The sequence below is a fragment of the Humulus lupulus genome, chromosome 3 (genome assembly GCF_963169125.1).
Source record: "Humulus lupulus chromosome 3, drHumLupu1.1, whole genome shotgun sequence".
Taxonomy (NCBI): domain Eukaryota; kingdom Viridiplantae; phylum Streptophyta; class Magnoliopsida; order Rosales; family Cannabaceae; genus Humulus; species Humulus lupulus.
This window is the reverse complement of record NC_084795.1, coordinates 11,796,744-11,816,716: the sequence shown is the minus strand read 5'-3', so window position 1 is coordinate 11,816,716 and position 19,973 is coordinate 11,796,744. Positions and strand designations below refer to the sequence as shown.

At 32.9% G+C, this 19,973-nt stretch overlaps 2 protein-coding genes across 5 annotated transcripts; one reads left to right on the top strand and one right to left on the bottom strand.

Annotated features, from left to right (window-relative positions):
• Positions 1-4,084: 4,084 nt before the first annotated feature.
• LOC133822079 (spermidine synthase 1) lies at positions 4,085-7,419 on the top strand. The gene is made up of 9 exons (XM_062254289.1): positions 4,085-4,429; positions 5,282-5,358; positions 5,451-5,573; positions 5,725-5,829; positions 6,151-6,223; positions 6,321-6,392; positions 6,486-6,681; positions 6,878-6,998; positions 7,106-7,419. The coding sequence occupies exons 1-9, from the start codon at positions 4,231-4,233 to the stop codon at positions 7,166-7,168; spliced, it is 1,029 nt and encodes a 342-aa protein (XP_062110273.1). The 5' UTR covers positions 4,085-4,230; the 3' UTR covers positions 7,169-7,419.
• A 458-nt stretch (positions 7,420-7,877) lies between these two features.
• On the bottom strand, positions 7,878-10,074 carry LOC133822080 (uncharacterized). Of its 4 annotated transcripts, none has more exons than XM_062254293.1 (3): positions 9,787-10,074; positions 8,916-9,237; positions 7,878-8,244 (listed from the first exon to the last, which is right to left on the bottom strand). In XM_062254293.1, exons 1-3 carry the CDS (start codon positions 9,791-9,793, stop codon positions 8,238-8,240), a joined length of 336 nt encoding a protein of 111 aa, XP_062110277.1. In that variant the 5' UTR covers positions 9,794-10,074; the 3' UTR covers positions 7,878-8,237. The 4 variants fall into 4 exon arrangements, with proteins under 4 accessions (XP_062110277.1, XP_062110275.1, XP_062110274.1 ...); XM_062254291.1 differs by having other exon boundaries at positions 7,878-8,101; XM_062254290.1 differs by having other exon boundaries at positions 8,920-9,237; positions 9,787-10,066.
• Between the last annotated feature and the right edge of the window lie 9,899 nt (positions 10,075-19,973).

Here is a 19,973-nt window from a genome sequence, read left to right as displayed (position 1 = left end):
GCCAACCATGAGTTGGAGAGTGATAGTAGTGACATGTACATATGCAATTCGCTCGACCGCCACGGCCGAGATACTCAGGGAAGCTAAGGTTGAACCTAAATTTGCCGCCTAGGTCAGCTTATTATGTAACCTTGGTGTTGTAACCAACTTTTAAACTTGTGTTTTTGGGATCCTGTGTAAAGAACAAAGTTTTTGATTTAATGAAAATGTTTATGACTTGACCAAATTTTTATTACCTAAACATTTAGTGGTTTAATCACATGTTTAGTCCAAATGACTTGTTTAGCAAGTCTAGCACTAATTTTAAACACACTTGGTAAAAAATGCTCAATTTTAAATGGCTTATATCTTTTTGGACAATGAGTTTTGTTCCATTACTTATTTGGATCCTATGTTTTGATAAATTAATTTTTGGACTATGTGTTTTGTAAAATAGTTCAAATAGATCACCAATCCCTATTTTGGTCAAAGTGTTTTTTAACTAAAGCCACAAATAATTTACCAAACTAACAATTTAAAACAGAATCACAATCATTCTGACTAATAACTATGTTGTCATATTTAATTTTTTATTCATAAAAAATGAGTGTATGGGTCTTTTTAAACTATTTTACAAAACATAGGATACAAAAAATTATTTGCTAAAACACATAGTTCAAACAGAAAATAATACAAAATACAATATTTAAAAAAGTAAAAACACTACTTTTAATTAAAATGTTGTTTCATATGCATTTAGTTTTGAGATACAACATTACATTTAGATAATACATGGAAGATGGTATTAAAGATCCATAATTAAAATTATGTGAAGCCCAGCATTAATAATATATAGTAAAACATCGATATAAAAATAACTTTGACACAAAACTAGTTGTATTCTAATTAAGAAGTTATAACTGAATAGATGTATTGGTACAATTTTTTTTTTCAAACACCCAAAAACTATATGTTTTAACAACAATAACAATAAAAATTTCTTAATAACTATTATTATTCTTACATAAAATTTTAATGTATTACAAGTTAAGGTTTACTTAACCAATATTTACCCAATACCTACTTCATACCTACTCCATAATATAATATAAGCAATTTTTGCTTTCTTAAAATGACATTTCAAAAAGTTTAATATTGTAAAATAAAGATCCAAGGGTATTGCAAATTATGTGTAAATGTAACAAATATTAAAATAATCATTATTAATAGAAATGAGAAGTCATCATTTTATGATGATGAAAACTTATATCACTCACTTCCAATCATCCAAATCATGGAAATTGCAGACTGACTAACTATCAGAGAAAAATTTATAATGTAAAATATAAGTTACTCTAAAATATATGATGACCGAGGGCATTTTCGGAAATAAATGGCCAGACATATTCTCTTTCTGGCAACTTGTAAGCATATTCTCTCTTTGTGACAGAAAACAAATTATGAAAAGTTAGAGGAACACATCCCAACCTTTATCATTTTTAAATACACCACTTTTTTTCCCTTTAAATAAATAAAGAAAATGTTTCCAAGTTGCAAAGACTAAAGTCCACATTAATAAATAAATAAATATATATTTTTATAATTAAAATAAGTCTAAGTTTCTAAGTTTTACTCACTCTCCTATATATCTCTTAACGGTAATTCTTGTTTTTAACAATTTTTTATTATGGTTAACTTTAACGGAATATTTTTATATTTAACATAATATTCTTATATTTAAATTTTAAAATAAGATATTTTTGAGATATTTTACAATGATAATTATTTAAAAATAATAAATAATAAAACAAATTAAAATATGATAATTTTGAGATATTTTATAGTGATCATTATTAAAAATAATAAAATCATATGTTTTATAATTTAATTAAACTTAAACTCACTTATTAGAATAATACCATATTAAACATATAATATAATCTATTGTGAATTAACAACAAATTTTTTTTTTTAAAAACTAGCAAGAAACTTAAATTTAAAATCCACGTATAATATTTAATATTATATTAAACATATAATATATTATCTCTTGTTGTCCCTCCCAAATTCAAAATCTATAACAAACATAACCTTAAACAAAAATAAATAAATTATTTAATTAAAATAGAATATCTATTTCAAAATTTATATGATATTGATATAAATTTAATAAAAATAATTAATAAATTCTATAAATAAAACTAAGCAAACGTGCATATTGCACGTTGATTGTATCTAGTATATATATACACACCAGATACAACGTGCAATATTTATGTTTACTTAATTTTATTTATAGAATTTATTAATTATTTTTATTAATTTTATATTAATGTTATATAAATTTTGAAATAAATATTCTATTTTAATTAAATAATTTATTTATTTTTGTTTAAGTTTATGTTTGTTATAGTTTTGAATTTAGGAGTGAAAACAATAAATTATATATTATATGTTTAATATAATATTAAATATTATACGTGAATTTTAAATTTAAGTTTCTTGCTAATTTTTTTTAAAAAGTACTTTGTTGTTACTTTATAGTAGATTATATTATATGTTTAATATGATATTATTCTAATAAGTGAGTTTAAGTTTAATTAAAATTTATTTAAGTTATAAAACATATGATTTTATTATTTTTAAATAATTATCATTGTAAAATATCTCAAAAATATCACATTTTAATTTGTTTAATTATTTATTATTTTAAAATAATTATCATTGTAAAATATCTGAAAAATATCATATTTTAATTTGTTTAATTATTAATTATTTTTAAATAATTATTATTGTAAAATATCATATTTTAATTTTTTAATTATTAATTTAATTTAAGTTTAAGTGTTTACAAACTACTGTTAAATATAAGAATATTCTGTTAAATATAAGAATATTCCGTTAAAGTTATTATTAAAAAAATAAAAAATTGTTAAAACCAATAATTTCCGTTATCTATGCACTTATTATATAGAAGAGATATACTAGATACAATCAACATGCATATGCACGTTTACTTAGTTTTATTTATAGAATTTATTAATTATTTTTATTAAATTTATATTAATGTCATATAAATTTTGAAATAAATATCATATTTTAATTAAATAATTTATTTATTTTTGTTCTAATTTTTGAATTTGGGAGTGGCAACAAGAGATTATATATTATATATTTAATGTAATATTAAATATTATACGTGAATTTTAAATTTAAGTTTCTTGCTAGTTTTTTTAAAAAAAGTTGTTGCTAATTCATAGTAGATTATATTATATGTTTAATATGATATTATTATAATAAGTGAATTTAAGTTTAATTAAATTTTATTTAAGTTATAAAATATATGATTTTATTATTTTTAAATAATTATCATTGTAAAATATTTGACAAATATCATATTTTAATTTATTTAATTATTTATTATTTTTAAATAATTATCATTGTAAAATATCTCAAAAATATCCTATTTTAATTATCATGGTAAAATATCTCAAAAATATTATTTTTTAATTTTTATTTTATTTTATTCAAATCATAAACTACTGTTAAATATAATAGTATTTTGTTAAATATAAAAATATTATATTAAAATTAACATTAAAAAATAAAAAACAGTTAAAATTAACCATTTTTCAATTTTTTTTTTTATCTACGTGGTGAGATATATATTTTTTTAGAATCAAGTGGACAAATATATTATAATTGAGATATTTTAAAACTTTCCAACCTATTATTCGTGTAGCAAAATATCATTGACAAAAAAACAATTATTACTACTTTTTCGCCGTATGAAAATCAGAGCAGGGTTAAAACTGTAATTTCACTGTATCAAGAACACTGTGAAAAAAGTAATTTTTGAATGGGAGCACGAGAAAGCTGTAAAATTAATTATGCCCTAATTACAGTGAAGTCAGAAAGCTATGCGTACTTCCCAAGCGGATTCGTTTTGTGATATTATATACCAATTTATTTAATCACTAGGGTATTTTTGCTTATCAATCTATCTTTCACAATATTATATATTTTTAATTAAATAATAGTAATAATAGAAAAAAAAAAGTTCACTCCTTTCCTCTCTCTATTTGGCTATATATAAATCAAGCAAAACCCAAGTTTGTGTGGCCTCTCTTACAGAAGTAGCTCTACGCTTTAGCGATCGGTCAAGTGTGTGAGAGAGACCCCTTTTTTTGGGTTAGGTTTTTGTTTTGCTTTATTTTCTCTTTTGGTCTCTCGTTGTTTGTGCTTTAAGCTATGGCCGAGGATGGTGTTGCTGCGGCAGTTACCAATGATTTGTCTACGAAGAGACCCAGAGAAGAAGAAGGAGAAGAAGAAGCAAATGGAGTCTCCGTTTCCTCGATTGTTTCTATGGAGACTGATGGGACCAAAGAGCCTAATTCAATCTCAACCGTCATACCTGGGTGGTTTTCTGAGATTAGCCCAATGTGGCCCGGTGTGTTGTTTTCATCTTTTTCGTTTTCAACTTTGTTTACCTTCGTATGTTTGATGAGAATTTTGGGGAGAAGTGATGAAAAGCTTTGAATCTTTATCAATGTATTGAATAGTTTGTTGATTTTTTTTTCTTCTTCTTGTTTGTTTCTAACCTTTTGATAGGTTGAGTTGAGTTTTAATTAATACGTAGTTGGTTACTATAGGATGATCTACGCGTGGTTGTTTTCTGGGCCAGCTTTTTGTACGATGGGGTTTTGAGTTTTCCGCCAATGTTTTTTTGTATGCCATCATTTTGTGTTAAAGAAAAGGTCTTGGCGTGTACAATTTATTTTTCCTTTTGGACATTTTCCGTATTTTGTTCTCTCTAGGCTATTAGTAACGCAGTTTGTGTTGTTTTTTTTCCTTTTCTATTACGTGTTGATAATTTTCCTTTTTCTTTAAATATTTAGCTTAGCTACCTGGGTTTTTTAACTTGTTCGTTTTGGTGATTCCCATATCGGGTTTCTCTGCTGTTTGATGTTGATTCAGGGATTTTACTGGATTTGCAATATAATGATGAATATGGAAATTTGTTGCCTTTTCTCTTGAATTTACTTTATTGAGGCTTATTACTATTATGTATATATTGTATTCGGCTTTCTGGATTCTCCATAGTTCTAAATCAGATAATTTAGAGTCCTCTGTTCCTCCTATAGCTTATCTATTTATAAATGTTGAATCGAATCATTTCAATAATACATTTTACATGTCTTTTGGGGTGAAGTCATTAATTTTACTGTTGGTTGATATCTTTTTCTTTTGTATATGATTTGTTTCGTATTATGGAAATTGATGGAGCTATGTTTATGTGCAGGAGAGGCACACTCGTTGAAGGTAGAGAAGATTTTATTTCAGGGGAAGTCTGACTACCAGGATGTGATGGTTTTCCAGGCAAGTGATGCTTCATTATGTTACTGAAATTACCTGTATATTTGTTTGATTCTTTTAGTGACAAGATTATTGTCTGTGATATGTGCTTGCAGTCATCAACTTATGGAAAGGTTCTTGTTTTGGATGGAGTGATCCAGCTCACAGAGCGGGATGAATGTGCCTACCAAGAAATGATCACTCACCTACCCTTGTGCTCAATTCCAAACCCCAAAAAGGTCATTATATGATTTTTCAGCTAAAGGAATGAAATTTGTACTGAAGTCTTTTTCGGGATTATGTTTTGAAATCAGAGAAAGAGTGTTTTGTTGTCTTTCTTTTTTGATCTTATAATTACCTCACCGATATTTTACTTATTTGTTTCTTCAGGTTTTAGTTATTGGTGGAGGAGATGGTGGAGTCCTTCGGGAAGTTGCTCGCCATACCTCTGTCGAGCAAGTGGATATATGTGAAATCGACAAAATGGTGGTTGAGGTGAGTCCTAATGTTGATAATATAACTGTTGATGTTCTTCAAATCTTATAGAGTTAAGCAAGGAGCAAATAATAATTTTACTGTTGATATATTATATATATTCATGTATGTTGAGTAATAATCAACAAATGAATTCATTACGCTTGTTTCATTACAATAGTTTTACCTAGGTACATATTATTACTTAGACTGAATTGGCATACGGTTAGAACATTCCCCACTTTTTTCAAGCTCTGCTGTAATACTATTGCCCCATGAATGAAACTTGAGTGCAATAGCTTTTAATTTTCTGATTTTTAATAAGTCCCCCTCTGTTTGCAGGTATCTAAAGAGTATTTCCCTGATGTGGCTGTTGGATATAATGATCCACGGGTGACACTTCACATTGGTGATGGTACGATCAATTTCTTCTTTTTCCTTCTCATTTTCTCTTCCTTTACTAGTTCCTTCCTGTATTCTTATTTCTTGATGGTTATCTATAAACATTGTAGGAGTTGCATTTTTGAAGGCTGTTCCAGAAGGAACTTATGATGCAGTTATAGTGGATTCTTCTGATCCAATCGGTAATGCCTTGTTCTCAAGCAACATTGGTCTTTTCTTAAAATGGCTGTGGGAAGTATGTTTAAATAATAGTTTACTTGTTTCATTTTGTTTAGGTCCTGCACAGGAGCTTTTTGAAAAGCCATTCTTTCAGTCAGTAGCAAGGGCTCTTCGTCCAGGAGGAGTTGTGTGTACTCAGGCAGAGAGTATATGGCTCCACATGCACATCATTGAGGATATCGTTGCAAATTGTCGCCACATATTTAAGGGATCAGTTAACTATGCATGGACCACTGTCCCAACATACCCCAGGTAAAGACTTGTTGAGACTCCCTATAAGGTCACTATCCATTCAGTGTCCAGTCATCTATATCTTTATATCTACTTGAATGAGTATCACGTTTGCTAAAGTTGTGCCAAAGCAGAATTTGAACTTATTAATTTCATGCAAACACTGAAAACACGATTTCACTGCTGATGTGCTTTTATTGTTTTTATTGTGTTTCAGTGGTGTTATTGGTTTTATGCTGTGTTCTACTGAGGGACCAGATGTTGACTTTAAACACCCTGTGAATCCAATTGATGCACAAGACAATTCAGAAAGACCCTTGAAGTTTTACAACTCTGAGGTTCGATTCCGCTCTTCTGCCACAGTTTTTTTCCCGTTCTCTTGTACCTTGAGTTGTTAAGTACTCAAACTTTGTTTTATTGTTCACGAGTTTGTTCTTGTCTCCAGATTCACACGGCTGCTTTCTGTTTGCCATCTTTTGCGAAGAGGGTGATTGAGTCCAAAAAATAAGGGGAAAAAGCTTTTGACGCTTGCTGCTCATTTCCATTCCGGTGAAGTGTTTTTCTTGGCAGTGAACCAAGGAGTAATAAGTTGAGATTCAAATTGATGTCTGCATTGTTAGTTAGCTTTAGAATAGTAGCCCCGTAATTTTGATGAATTTAGATGTTTGTCTCTTTTTATTTTTTGCTTCTCATTGGTATTAAGATTTCATGTCCAGAAACCTTGCTGAGATATTTAGTTCAAGCAGCCTTCCAGATTTATTGGTGTTCTTTTGACTTAAAAATCATATCAAACATAATTTGTTCCTCTGCTTTGGCATAGCACTTCGTGACAATTTGCTGCATTAACAAGACCCCATTTCAGCAGGGTAGGGAAAATGTTGTATCAGAATAAAACTGATTAAACTAAAAAAACCCATTCAATAAATTTTTACACATTAGTGAAGCCTAGTCGAGTAAAATTCAGCTTATCCATTAGCAGCTTCAACTTGTCCACTCTGAATCTGGGTCTTTACATCCCCAAAAAACAAGCTAGTCTACAGTACAATCAAACGCGATGTTCCAAAGTAGATTGTTATCAACCTCAAACTTTGTCCACAGATGAAGAAAATCAACATCAAAACAAGCCCACCACGGTGCTCGTTCCCTTTGCTGATATAAGCCAATGCTTTGAATCCATTTATCCCCTCCAGTATCGAAATGACAAGACTCATATTCCAGAGAGTGAAAAGAACCATTTATTAAGCCTCAGAAACTAAGATGGTTGCCACATGGGGGCCAACCTCCCAAAAGGAAACAAAACCAGAAACCAAATTATTCAAAGCAAGAGCTTTGTAGTGTCACTACAGATATTTGAGAACATATACATTATAATAAAGAGAAGACAAACTAAAAACTGGTTTACAACATCAAAGGGGGTTCATAAACTCTCTTCTCCAAGAACCTGTTTTTACAATCAAAGAAATAAACAACGCAGACAACCCATTTAAGAACATACCGAAGGCAGAAGAAAAACAAGCCAATTTCAACAATCCAAAGTTCAGTGCCGAATAAGTCGAAGAAGAAGAACCAAGGCAATCTTAAACACTGTTCCCAAACAAAGAGAACAAGCATCAAAACAAACCCACGACGCTCGTTTCCTTTGCTGAAATAAATTGATAAGGCTAATGGGCTGGGTACGGGTTGGGTTGGCCGGAGTTTTTGAATAAGCCAATTCAATTACATCGGTCTAGAAAATTCTAATGTATTTAAATTTTTTTTAATATATAATCCAACTTTACAAATTATATTAAGGGTTGAGTTGGGTTGGATAGGGTTATAGCCTATTTAAAAAAAAATTATAAAGTTTATCAAAGCCAATATAGAGAAAAAATATAGCATAATAAATTATGTATAATGTAAAATACAAATTGATGTAGTGCGAGACTATGAGTGCACTGTATACCGAGCAAACGCATAAATTATATATAATATAAAATATAAATAATAAGAATGAGAATGGATAAATTAAAAGTGAAAATAGACTTTAAAATATTTTATATACAAATTGGTCCTTATATGCTAGCTTATATGCTGATGCACATAAATATTTATATATATACTGATTTTGACTTTAAATATAATACATAAATTAAAAGTGAAAATAGACTTTAAATTTTAAACCTGTAAACTAAAGTCTAAGTCGACAACATCAGCAACAGCAAGTTAGCAAAGCAAGAGTAACCATCCATATATGCTTTAGGTAAAAATATACTAACTTACTGAGTGTGTGCACCGTGTGGTACCGAGACTGACTAGTGACTCTCGTGAGTGATGTAACCAGCTGCCTATGAGAGATGAGTGAGTGACGGAGCCGTGAACGGAGCTGGAGACCGAGAGGCGACGGAGTGAGTGATGGAGCTGTGAACGAAGATGAGTGACGGAGTGACTGAGACCGAGAGTCAATGACTAGGAGCTGGAGTCGATAGGGTCCACGGCCTGGAGCTGGATTCGAGACGGTCCATGGGCTGGAGCTGGAACCAAGAGAGTCGACTGCCTCTCCGTCTGCCTGCCTCCAACTCCGACTGCCTCCACCTGGTGCTGCATAATTGCAGAACAGAGAAGAGATAGTAGAGAGAGATAAGAGAGGTCAGAGGCGCACAACCACAAGCTTTTACGTGATATTCAATATATTATAATATTATATGTAACTTAGTTTAGTATTATGTTATCTTTTACGTGATATTCAATTCAATGTATTATAATATTATATGTTATCTTTCTTAATACAACATATAAGCATATAGGCCAGCCCAAACTTATTCATATATGTACAAAAAAGGGATAAGTTGAAAATAATACTTAACTAAAATTAACCTCTAAATATATTTAGTTTAATTCTACCCATTTTTATCACAACATTTCCAAAAATACCATTGACCACATGGTTCTCTTCATCAAACACAATTAATAATACTCAATGTTTTGATTGAAGAATTTTATCAAACACATGAACTGCACCATAGAATTCATTAATAAACAATCCATTAAACCATCAATCAAAACCATGAAATGTAAAAACATTAAAATTAATAGTGGTATACTAGAAAAAAATGAATCAAAACTATTGAAAACTACAAATCCCCTTACCCAACATTAACTCTAGCACACTATAACCAGATAGAACAAGGAATGTATATATTGCTTGGATGAAGACATAGAGTTATGAAACAATGTGTGCATATAGCTTGAATGAATCTGCTATGCTTAGTGGTGGTTGGCGACGCCGGTGGGTGGGATCAATGGTGGATGGCGATGTCAGAATGATGGAGAAGATGATGAGTCTGAAGAGTGAGAAAGTGAAAACTTGCGTACTAGTCTTTTGAATGGAAGAAGGGGTATAATTAGGACATCAATTATAAAACTGGGTATAAAAGAAAGAGTATTAAAATGTGGGTATAAATTAAAGGGACTATATTAAAATGGGTATAAAAAAAAATGAATAGAGCATATAGGGTCGACCTGGGTTGGGGTAATTGGGTTAGGATTTATTTGGGCCGTGGCCGACCCAATCAAGTGCGGGCTGAGCAATTATAGCCCATTTAATTTCGGGCTGCTAAAATTAAGCTTATTCGGCCTATTATACGGGTTGGGTTGGCCGGCCCACTGATGAAAACGCCCAGCCCTTCGACCCCATAAAACTCCTCCAATATCGAAATCACAACACCCATAGACCACATAGCATTCCATTCCAATTATTTACTTAGTAGAAAAACAAAAGTTGTCCCAAACACAAGCCCAGCTAAAACATGGGGTCCGAGTAGTAACATGGAACCAAAATAGTAGGTTGTTACTCTTGAACGAAAAAAAAATAATTAAATTAAATTATTATTATTTATATACAAGTATTTATTTTTAAAGGCTGAAAGGAAATAATTGATTATTAAAATAATAATAATAACAATAATAAAAAAAGAAATGGCCAGTCAAATTGAGAACAAAATTAGGAGACTCTTTCTACTCTCTTAACTGCCTACTCCCTTATTTCTTCTCACCTATTACGTTACATGGGTTGAGAAGCTAAATAAATAAAATTAAAAATAGGCTCTATAAATAGGAGAAGTGGAGAACAAAAAAAAGGTATCGACACTTTGAAAAAAATATGGGAAAGAGGGAGAGAAAAGAAATAGAAAAAATACTACGATATATTTCTGCAAAGGACAACAAGCTTCAAGGGTAAGGATCTATGGAATGCTCTCATTCCTCTTTCTTTCTTTGTTTATTTTGATGTTCATTGTCTCTCTTATTTTTTTTCTTTCTTTTCTTTCTCTATTCATCTATGGAATGCCCTCATTCTATAAATGAAATTGGATGCCCTCATCCATGGAATGCCCTCATTCCACAAACAAAATGGATGCCCTCGTCCATGGAATGCCCTCATTCCACCAGCAAATTGGATGCCCTCATCCATAAAGTTATCGTCAAACTACTTGTTCTAAAATATAAACTCTGATTGCGAAACAGAGCACACTAATCTTACACCGCACCAAATGTATCACTTAATTGGTATAAAAGTTGCGACTAAATCATTCCGCTAAACCGTCGGGTTCAAAAGAGATCAACACATATATGAGAGAAAGATAAAATGAGTCAGTTTACAAGATTAAAAGAATAGATATATATTATTGGTCCAAGCCTTTAGAGTTTCGTGGCTAAAGAGAACTTCTTGTAATGTACTCTTCCAAAAAGTGAGATACAATTAAATCATGAGTCATATATGATTTATATATATGTATATATAAGTGAATGAATCACTCCACTCTGGATCAAGCATATATGCATGATATCAACAGTACATAACAAAAAGACATATATGCACTTTATTTCTTTCTCAGTGATCATATCTCCAAATAAAAAAAATGACATATGATATTGATATAAATATACATTTAAACATGTATTGTCTGTACCAAAATATATCGATAAACATGTAAATATGTATACATATACATTGATAACCTGATATGAGAGAACAGTAGAAAGAACAGGTTCATTTGAAAATAATCAATGTGTGTTACTTGAAGAATTTCTCTGCTTCACTCAAAGTGAATATAAAGCTTTTGAATTGAATTAAATCCCAAAGTTTCAGTTGTTGATCAAAACAGAAGAACTCGTACCTTGTAAAGAAAAGTAAAAAAAAAGAAGATCATATATACACCTATATTTGACTTTCTGTTCAGTGGTCTCATATACTAAAATAAGAGAATGTAAAAGGGAAGTTTAATGCATTACCTTGAATGTGTGCGTATCAAAACAACTTCTTGAGGCTTCAATCGGATCACTTCAGTTCAATATATGGGTGACTGCATATGTATCTCAAATTTAAGGAAGTATAAATAAGTAAACAAATCCAAAAAAAAAATATCATCGTACGATAGGTTCTAATTCAAATTTAAAATTTAATTTGAATTATAAATTATCGTACATTATTTTCTTCCTTTTAAGATATTATTCTCAAAATTCAATTTATATATATATATAAGTTAAATTTGAATTAGGAGATGTTGTCTGATTTAATGAAATAAATAATTATTATTCCCCAAATTGTGGAACAAATAATTAAAATATCAGTCAAACAATTCTTTTATTTTATAAAATATAATAAGAGAATTTTAAAACTCAATTTATCACAAAACGTGATAAAATTTTAAAACCATACAAAATGGTACAAAATCCCAAATGAGCTCACCAAAATCAATTCAAATGATGAAATATCATTCTGAAATTTCAAAGAGGTCATTTACCTCACAAAATATCAAAAAATGGTTATTTTACCTACAAATTCAAAAGTGCACTAAAATTTAAAAGCCATAATAAATGGTAACTCAAAAAGGGGTCATTCATTTCTTAATTATCAAAGCATCATAAAATCTTTAGAAAAACCGGAACTACGTTTGACTTGATTCTTAAAAAAGGATACGTAGGCAACTTAGTTGCTGAGACTAAGTGCAGTCGCCAATACCGCAAAATGGTACAAAAACACAAATCTCAAAATTCCATAAAAGGCCATCCATCTAGGAATGTTTCCAAATTTTCAAATGGCAAAGAATTCCTGAAAATGGTCATATACCGGAATTTTTATATTCAAATTCTAAAATATCTCAATCCGAACTACAAGTGGCTTGATCCTTCACAAAGAATGTATGTAGGCAACTCAGTTAGCCAAAATTACTGAGTTCAGCTGCAATTCCAAATTCATCCCAGTTCTCCCTAAATTATTTCAAATTATTTAATATCATCGTAATTGGAATTAAAGGGTATTTCCTTTAAACAAAAGGATTGTAATTAAGAGGTTATTCTTATAATCTCAGATGGGTCGAACTTAAATAAATAAAATCTTATGTTATAAATTTGGCATAGGTGAAATTGTGTTTTGTATTTATTTTTAATTTTCTAAATATGAAATTTTTGCTTAACATAATTTTTGGCACGCCCAGTGGGACCCATTCTCCTTTTCATCTCCAACTATGATGACTATTCTTGAACTTTAAAATTTTGGTGCTAATTTTGTTTACCCTTTACAGGGAAAAAATGGCACCACAAGTGACAGTTTACTTCCACAAGTTACCAACGACCTCTTCTAACCAAGGAGTAAAAAAGAATCGCTTCCTGGCGGCATTCTCTATTGATCGGGTACCCATTTCATGTAGTGTACCCAAACCTGTAGAGGATGTGAAGAAAGCTACACTAGCTAGAAAGGCTGGAAAAGGAAAAGTTGTGAAAGATGTCTCTAAGACTCAACAAGCCTTGAGAGATAAAGCTGCGAAAGGCTTTAAAAAGAGGCAAACCCGGTTAATGAAGAGGTCAATTTCAAAGGCTGTTAAGGCGGAAGGGAAGCCAACAACGAATGGTTGTCCCATAACTATCCAGAGGGAATGGGGCCAGCAATGTATCATGATTGGTTCCATCCCAATTTTCTTGCCCACTGTTGCTTCAGTGATGGTTATTTCCGCAAAGGAAACCGAAGCAACACCGGCGTCTCAAACTCTGAGAGGCAGGAAGGCAACGAGTGGCAGGAAGGGGACAACAACATCACCCTCACCAAATCCTCTTGAAACACGGGAATTGATAAGGGATATGCCGATCAAGCCTACGATCGTGATACCTATCAACCGCCAAAGCCAACAGGGGGCATCTGTTGAGAACAACGAACACCCTTTATTACATCTAAGACTAGATAAAGGGTGTATGACACCTTTCGCCCTCTTAAAGAAGGCTAGAAGTGACAATGTACGGATTCCCAAAGCAAACCCTAATCCGTTCCTAAAAGAACATGGTGAATGGATGTTCCTTCAGGGATATCGACCAACAAGAGTCACTTCAAATGTCGAGCCTACATCCTATACGGGACCTGTAACTCGGTTGAGAGCCCGTGCCATGTGTTCAATTCCCGTTTAGGAATCGGCGAACCCCCTTGTTCAAGAAGTTCAGGAAGAGGGGAGTTACACATCTGAACACTTTCTAGAAGACACTCCCTTTGTCGAACAGAGTAAGGGGGTGTTCGATGACCTCATTACTCAGTTTGAAGCACTAACCATTGGCAATGATAAAAATATGCCAGTATTAGTAACTGGGGCAATCAGTAGTGAAGAGAAGATCCTGGAACTTCAAAGACTACTGGCCAAGAGGGATGAAGAAGTAGCCCGACTCTCAACGCAATTAGCTCATCAAGTTAACGTGAGACAAAAAGAGAGTGAGATCGGGCAAAATTCCTCGTCTTCAGCACCGCCCGTAGGCAATACACAACCATCACCGTCTGGTGTGCAACCACCACAAGCCGGTGTTCAACCTCAACAAGATCTAAAGACTCTTATCATGGAGAGTATTCGAGAATACTAGGCTGCAACAAGTATGCCGATTCTGGGATATCATAAGCCATACCCGACTTACTATGACCAAATCCCGTTTCCACCAAACTATGCCATACAAAAGTTCGAAAAGTTTGATGGAATTAACGGTTCTCCCCATGAGCATTTGGCATATTTTACTTCTGCATGTGGTGAATCTGTCCAATCAGATGCATTATTGATTAGACAATTCGTGCAATCGCTAAAAGAGGCAGCGTTCACCTGGTACACTCAATTTCCCCCAGGATCCATAAATACCTGGGACGATATGCAAAAAGCCTTTCTGGCACAGTTTGTGAGTTCAAAAAAGACCATAAGCATCCATGACCTGGTGGAAACGAAGCAACGAGCCAGTGAAAATGCTAATGAATTCATAACGAGATGGAGAAATCATAACCTCCAATGCCTGGAAAGGTTATCAGAACAGGCTGCGGTTTCAATGTGTGCCAAAAACCTTAACCCTAAGGTGGCAACCTTCATGGGCACAGTAGAGCCCAAAAATTTCAATGAGCTTGTCTCGAAGGCATGAAAATTTGAAATACAAATTGCTCGACAAAAGGGTGGCAAACCCTTACTAAGATTCGAAAACAAAAAGCCATTAAAGAAGGGAGAATCAATGGCCACTTTTATCAATACCAGCAACAATAAAGATAAAGGGAAGGCATGAGAGCCGCAAAATAAATTAACTCTCAAAGAAAGGAAAGAAGTCCAATATTCATTTGACGATGATGACGTTGACCAAATTTTCGACGAGTTGTTAAAGGCTAAAGCAATAAGACTTCCTGAGCCTAAACGACCCAACGAGGTTGATATGACAAATGACCCAAATTATTGCCGGTATCATCGAATTGTGAGCCATCCACTGATGGATTGCTACATCCTCAAAAACATTATCGAAGGCATGATCAAGAGAAAAGAAATTGAAATTGACTCTTCTCTTGGAAAAGCGGCGACAAATACGACTTCCTTAACGGAGAATGACCAAATACCAAACGATCCCACACAAACAGACGCAATTTCTGTGGCATTTGAAGTTGATAAGGAAGTTACAATAGTTCAAGCTCACTCAGACATGCCGAACCCAGGAAATCCATATATTCCTACTTTGTATGAGCTCATGACAGAGCCCAATTTAGAAATTTGGGATGATTGGTATGATAGTGAAGAGGATTCAGAAAGTACATGGCAAACATGTACTCGAAGAAAACCTATAAAAATTAAAAGTCCATCTCGGAAACCATCTGGAAACTCTGGAGTCAAATTTTGGAGTACACCAGAAACAAAGAATCACAAGAATAAGAGAAGGACTGGAAAGCAAAAAATTGCTTTAAAAATAAATGAACTTGAACAACCAAAATGAAATCTAGTAACTCTGGAGGAGTTTTTACTAAAAGAGTTACGGGAAAAGGCAATTGTTGGTGACGACAGTGTGTCAGATTGTTGCATGACTTTACTGGCAGAAGAAGGTCCTGAATCTACCTTGTTCGAAAGTGAAAAAGAGGTAGATGAAATTACCTTGCAAGATATGCGGCGCAAAATTGTTGCAAAGAAGGCAAAAGAAGCGAAAGGGCTTGAAAAGGCTAAACAAGACCTTCAAAAGCCTTCATCTTCGACCAACAAAGAATTCGCTAATGACGGTTGAAGAGACAAAAGCACTGGTGAAAATGAAATGACGCGAGAAAATATGATATATTGGCTCATCTAAAGCGCATCCTTGCTCTCTTGAGCGTTTATGATACGCTGCAAATGTCTCCTGAGCATAGAAATGCACTTGTTGTTGCATTAACAAGTCCTGAATTTTATACGGAGAAGATAGAGCCAATAAAACCTACATCACTCGAGATGCATACCTCTTGTATGGCATGCATAACCTTTGATGATAAAGACCGTCAGTTGGGAGCCGCCTTGCATAATCGGCCTCTCTACGTGACGGGTATGGTTGCTAATGTTCGCGTGAGCCGCATCATGTTGGATTGTGGATCAGCTGTGAATGTACTCCCCTTAAAAACCTTGAGAGATGTTGGTTTACACCCACGTCAATTGTCTCCGTCATCATTGACAATTCAAGGTTTTAACCAAGTTGGAGAAAAAGTAAGGGGAAGTATCACGTTGAAAGTTGAAATAGGCGAACTTAATTCTAAAGCCTTATTTCATGTCATTGATTTAGACACATCCTATAATGTGTTGTTAGGGCGACCTTGGCTTCATGAATATGGGGTCATTCCTTCAACACTTCACCAATGTTTTAAGTTTTGCAAGGAAGGCAAAGTCAGAAGTGTTAATGCAGACCCAAATCCCTTTTACGGGGAACAGGTGAATTACGCTGATGCAAAATTTTACAAGTCGGCTAATGTCACGATTTTGAAAGAGAAACTTGAGGAGGGCAAATGTCATGAAAGCTCAACCTCACAGAAATCCCTGCAAGTTAAGCAACTATCCCCTGTGAAATCTCCTCAGCCTAAAGAGGAGGACTTGAAGGTATGTATGTAACATCCTCACTTATTTTCAGTTAAAACCATATTTGAGGTGTTATGTTTTAAAACTATATCATAATTTATTACTGCGGAAGTCTGGACATTTTTTTTTAAACTTGAAAACTTATTTCACATTATTTACATTAAACATAAAGTGTGTCTCAAACATATTATACATAAGTATTAAATAATCCAATTTGTTTTCAAAACATAACTTCACACTTTATTACAAACATCACACTGATAACTGAAATAACCCACAAAAAGGTCGATATGTTCATATGTACAAATCAGGGTCAGGACCATGCTTCAGTTCTCCTTATGTCATTCACTCATTTCTTTCTCTACCTGCAACACAAGACAACTGTGAGCCTAAAGCTCAGTAAGAAAAGTAATGCATGCAATGCTAATGATTACCCAATGTCAATGGACATACACAACTTCTTTTTAAATTTTGGGCCCCTTAATATTGTGTACATTGTTTGATTAGGCCAATGCCTGCAGGGCTTGTTACACATATCATATAAAATCCCATGGGTTTTCCTCCGGCTAGCCATCACCACAGTAGGGCACATTAAAAACCTTATTCCATCGTTGCCCTGTCGGGCTCAAGAGTTAAGGCGGCCACACACTATGATGTCAATACATATAGCAATAACTCATATGGGGGAGAAATAAAAACGGAAATGTAATGACCCAACTACTCTAGACTTTTGGACCATTAACAAAAACTAACATACTAATCCTTAATAAAACTTACATTGTGAAAATACCATAACTTTATTAGGAAACTTGTAAAAATAAGAGTTACTTACATAAAATATCAAGTAGGATATGGGATCCCATTGTTTAAAAAACAAAACATAATTTAAAATAAAAAGGAGTTACATAGCAAGTGCGGAAAATACATGTAAAACCATAAAAAAAACAAGACTACATCCTCGAAAATCGAATTCTCGACTCCTTGAATCCATTCATCACCGATACACATTCCCCAAGCATCCATGAACCTTACCGCCACTATAGCTATTTTCCTGCACATATAAACAAAAAGGAATGAGCCTAATGCCCAGCAAGGAAAATCTAACACATAGTTCATATACATAAATTTCATAAGAACATAAAAAAAACATAACATAACATAACATTACACTTATATCATACACATACTATAATGACCATTATTACTTGGGGTCCCATAGACTAAACAAGTCATATGCCCATTAGATTAGTGGGATCCTACTAGCTAAGCAGGTCATATGCCCATAATCTATTTGGGGCTTGTTAGTCATATGGGTCATATGCCCAAGCCTACAAACATACATATCATAACACTTATCATAACATAAGAAACATAAGATAACATAAGCATATAACATATAGATTCTATCCTATTTTCCTTACCAAAAATACGGGATAAGAGGACAGAGGTGGGACTTTGGAACACTCCTAAGAACCATTTGAAAAAGAGTGAGTATAGAGAAGAAGAGAAATGAAAGGAATGGAAGGACTAAACCATTGAGAAAAATACTTACCAAGAACTTATGTGCGAGATCTTAGATTTCCTAACCAAAATAAGAATAAGTAGAAGACTATGAGAACTTTTAAAGAAAAGGTACAGAAATGAACTAGAGTTTGGGTTACCTTGAAGACTTGTAAGATCAATCTAAACCTTGAACCGAAAATGCTATAGAATCTTACTTCCCAAGTGTTTGATAAGCTTATGATGATCAAGCTTTTGATTTCCCGACCCAAGTGTTTACACTCTCACACTCACCTAGCAACTTGCAGCCTCTGAACTTAGAGCAAAAGATGAATAATGGCTGGGTACTAGGTCCTATTTATAGAGTTTAGGAATGAAAGGATCTTAATTTCACTTGAATAAAAATAATGTCTTTTTAGGTGAAAATAATTTGAATAATCGTTAGGCTGAACACTCGTTCAAAAAGGTGCTGGACTTATCAAGAGGTTGAATGGTTGAATGGAAAACGAATTCAAAAGCATTCAAAATATGCTGAAGGAGGCGATATATCGCCCCATATAGGTGATATATCGCCTGGACCATTATGCCCGAGGCAAACGTGCATCGTTTCGTGTTTTCCGTATCTACGTGCTGCGATATATCGCCCCCTATAGCTGCGATATATCGGCATTCGCTGATTATTTAAACACGAAATTACACATTTTTAGCTTAATTCAAATTGAGTAAACAACCTTGACTAAGCCCTCAAACGTATTCAAAGCTGCTGACTGACCTTAGAGCATTCAAACTTTACCCTTATTAAATTTAATCCTCAAAATACTTAATCCTTAATCACCCATACATAACATGTGCTTAAAATCCTATTGGTTCTTATCTAAACCTTATAGTATAATAAATATTATCCTTAATATCAGTCATATTAATCAAACCTTAGGTTAAAATTAATATTCTAAACTATAGGTTAAACTTAGAAAATCTACAAGTACTACTATGAGTGTCCAAATAATTCCCGGTCTGAACCAAAAAATCCACAGTCATACAGATAGTACTATAACTACTATAATACTACTATCTAACTAGCTAAGTAAAGTTCTTGGACTCTACAGGAAACATGGCAAACAATATAATTGGTTCACTAAAACCTAGCCCAAATTATTGGGCAGCCACTATAAGCCTACTATAGGCCTCCGTTTACACTTATTAACACTTTCATTTGCCTTTTCAAAACAGTGGCACTGAACTTAAACTTCTTATTACAACTTTCTTTTATGTTGCACAAAACTTGCAAAGGCATCATATAATTAATCATCATAATATCATGCATGGTCTTATATCATATAATAATTTACTTGTTGACCCAGATTTTGGCCAACTGACACGGAGTCAGAATACGCTTGATGTGAATGAATGTGTTGAGAAGAACGTAATGACAAAAAGTAATAAGAACACGATATTTTATAGTGGTTCGGCCCC

Excerpts from the sequence above, each read along its gene's own strand:
- LOC133822080 (XM_062254291.1), bottom strand. Across the intron at positions 8,102-8,915 it reads ACGGTGCACACACTCAGTAA|GTTCTTGGAGAAGAGAGTTT; the intron begins GTTAGTATATTT and ends TTGTAAAAACAG.
- LOC133822079 (XM_062254289.1), top strand. The coding sequence starts at position 4,231 with ATGGCCGAGGATGGTGTTGCTGCGGCAGTTACCAATGATTTGTCTACG. Across the intron at positions 5,830-6,150 it reads TCGACAAAATGGTGGTTGAG|GTATCTAAAGAGTATTTCCC; the intron begins GTGAGTCCTAAT and ends CTCTGTTTGCAG. Across the intron at positions 6,999-7,105 it reads TGAAGTTTTACAACTCTGAG|ATTCACACGGCTGCTTTCTG; the intron begins GTTCGATTCCGC and ends TCTTGTCTCCAG.